Source organism: Cicer arietinum, chromosome 6, assembly GCF_000331145.2.
Source record: "Cicer arietinum cultivar CDC Frontier isolate Library 1 chromosome 6, Cicar.CDCFrontier_v2.0, whole genome shotgun sequence".
Classification (NCBI taxonomy): Eukaryota; Viridiplantae; Streptophyta; class Magnoliopsida; order Fabales; family Fabaceae; genus Cicer; species Cicer arietinum.
In genome coordinates, this window is record NC_021165.2 from 21,468,024 (window position 1) to 21,471,457 (window position 3,434).

General features: G+C 22.6%; 1 protein-coding gene across 1 annotated transcript; it reads right to left on the minus strand.

The window, feature by feature from the left end:
* Window positions 1-2,141: 2,141 nt before the first annotated feature.
* On the minus strand, window positions 2,142-2,662 carry LOC101512969 (uncharacterized). The gene is made up of 2 exons (XM_004505611.4): window positions 2,432-2,662; window positions 2,142-2,355 (listed from the first exon to the last, which is right to left on the minus strand). The coding sequence occupies exons 1-2, from the start codon at window positions 2,522-2,524 to the stop codon at window positions 2,242-2,244; spliced, it is 207 nt and encodes a 68-aa protein (XP_004505668.1). The 5' UTR covers window positions 2,525-2,662; the 3' UTR covers window positions 2,142-2,241.
* Window positions 2,663-3,434: the final 772 nt, after the last annotated feature.

Here is a 3,434-nt window from a genome sequence, read left to right on the forward strand (position 1 = left end):
TATTGGGTGAGTAAATTTTTTAAGTTTTAATAGATAAATAAAAAGTATAATATTATATTATATATAAAAATTTTAAGTTATAATTGTATAAAAATATACCGACAAATAACGATTGTTATAGAGAGATAGTAGATTAAATTTTGGTCGACATTTTTAATAATTAAAAATTAGTTTTTAAAAATCTAATATTTTTAACACTAATTTTTAGATTTTAATATTTATGTTTTGTCACCTCAACAAGTTTTACGATGTCAAAACATCACAAACGTGTAAAATATCTTTACATCGTCAGTACATATAAATTAAATTCAAATTTTTACATTATTAATACAAATTTCTTTACTACAAAGACAAAAATAATATATATAATTATTAAAATACATTTAAACATAACACATTATTTAAGATATCAATATTTACATAATGATCATAAAAGATAATGGTTTGATTTGAGGATTAGACGATTTATTTTAAAATTACGTGTAACTATATTTCAAATCAATAAATATCATATTTATTGTTTTAATTCAACTTAGGCTCAAAGTTAAATTATTGCGATCATATGATCATTTGTGTTGATTTTTATATATTTGGATAAAATTCACACCTCAAATAGTTGAAATTTAAATTGGAAAATTTATTTTATTTTATAATTATAGTATAAATCTACATGATTTTAGTTAGGTTAACTCATGTATCAAGTGCAAAATAGACGCATAATATGTCAGCTTTACATATAAGATTTAAATGTACATTTATTATAGAATCTAAAATTACAACAACATTCACAATAATACATATATTAATGAGCATATCTATTTTGATTAGGTCTAATCAAAATTCATCAAATCTAATTAACATATATCAAATCACAGTTAAACTTATATAATTTTGTTTTTACATTCTTGTCACAGTTAATAATTATTCATGTTTTTTTTTTAATTTTTTAACATAAATAATTTTTTTATATATAACTTATCTAATTCTATATTTAAATCAATCTCATGTAAAAAATTTCTCAAAATCATACTTGAAAACACAAATTTACTTTTAAAACAACCATTTTATACCCAAATATATTTTCAGAGGGATAAATGGAGATGAGAGATAATGTTAACGTATTTAGAGATAAACGAAAGAATAGAGTAAATATATGAAAACAATATTTTCTTCAAATAAAATTTTTTAGATAAGTAGAGAGTAAAAAATTAAAAATATTTACAATTTTTTGAAAAACTTAAAAATTCAATTCTGTTCTGAATAATTAATATTAAATTGAAGGTGCTATTTTCACAAGAATCAAAGCTAGTAATTTCGAATGGGGATAACATAACTATTTCAAACATATTATTAGTAATTACTAATTTGTGTAACCACTTTATCACTTCATTGTTTAAATTTTGTTTGGAAGTTTTAGCAAAATCATGTAACCACTATATATCTAGAGGGAAAGATTCACTGTTTAAATTTTTTTAAATTTAACAAACAGTCAAATCAAATCAGTAAAAACAGTGATTTATCCTCGGTCATGTAAACAATACAATAGCAATTTACTATAAAAATGAGAAATTTGTAAAATTAGATTCAATAGAAATAAAAAGAAAGACAATTGCAAAAAAAAAAAAAAACAAATGGCTTTAAAAAATTAATGACTATACTACGTGATATTTTAAAACACGTTGACCATAATAATTTATTAGTTTTGTCATTAACTACATAATCACATTCATCAAATGAAAATATCTCCAAAATCTTATTCTATACTTTGAGCAAATTTTCAATCTTCTATTATATATCATGATTTATATCTAATATATACAATATAGAATGACGCAATTATTAAAAAGGAAAAAAAAGATTAAATCTTATATCAGTTAGTGTTTGAAGTTCAGAAATATTGTGATCATTTAAAACAAAAAGAGTAAATGGTTTTGAACACCAGAAAAAAAAATTATAAAAAATCATCTAACAAAACAGCTTTTGTACCGATATCATATGGGATGTGGGCTAAGAACATCTAGATATCTCAGTTTACTTGTAAATGGCCTCCATGTTCATCAACCCTGTTCAACAACGTCATCATCGTTTCCCTTTTCAAAATTCCTTTCATTTGGTCATATAGCATTATCCATTGAATTGACTGAGTCTAAAAACGTGGGTCTTTATTTATATATAGTTTCCAACAATATGACAGCACAATAACAAACAAGTATAAAAATGATGATAATTAATTGGTGGAAGTTAGTTTTTGGTATTTTTACTAGCTTGTCTTCTAGCTCGCCTCTCTCGGGAACGGGATGTTAACCTATAACCTCCATTTTCGGATTCAGATTCATCATAATCTCGTAATGATTTCTGTCATAATTCAATTTCAAAATTTAATTACATAATAAGAATTTTATATACAAAGATAGTTGAAAATGTTGCTTACCTCTCTGATCTCATTGAAACTCACTGCATAGAAGGTCAAAGCTGCAGCTCCTACAATGCCCAAAATTGGTAAAGCTATTTGCATTCCATCCATATCTGATAACTCTCTCTTTTTCTGTTTCTTTTTATTTTTATTTCCTAACTTTAAGGTTATATTACTTTTGTGTGATACATGGATAATATAGATAAGCTTCTACTCTACAGTTGCACTTTTACGGTCCTACCCCTGGTAACCTGTTTAGACAGACCATAAATTATACCTTTTGGTAAGGATTATCTACAAAGAAGAATTTTGTTGTTAAAATTCTTTGTATTTGAGATAGTGGATATTTTTTATAATTGACTTATGTCGTTTAATTTAAGTGATTAAATTGTTATTTTATTAGTATGAAGAGTTCTTTTTTTTTAAAAAATATTTATAATTAAATGGTCAATTTTATAATATTAAATATCAAAATATTGATTTTAGTAACGTCCTTGCAACTTAATTAGAGAGCTCGATGGCAGTAAGAGTGGTCACATCTAAGCTAATCAAATAAAAAATTACCAAGCAAACCGAAAAGTATATAATAGTACCACATCCGATAATTGTTGAATGTCTTTTTTATTCTTTTGTGATAAACTTTTATTAGTTTATGATTTTAAATCATAAAGAATTAACTCATGTAAATTTTATTTTTAATAAATTTTAATGAGATTAAAAATATTCTGATAAAATTAATAAATTATATATTACGAATTAGATTGAATAAAAATTTATTTCATAAAAAAATGAATTTTAGTTTTTTGTATAATAGATAAATTGTTGACATTTTAAGATATAAAGAATTAAACTGTTACTTAAAATTAAATATAGAATTAAATATAAAATTAAATCAGAAAAAAAAGATAAATACCTAAATTATTATTTGAAATTAAGTTAAGAAATTAAAAAAATTATTTTGTCATTTTATTTATTAGTACAAGATATTTAGAAAAAATATTTTAGTTATCTTATGTTTTCC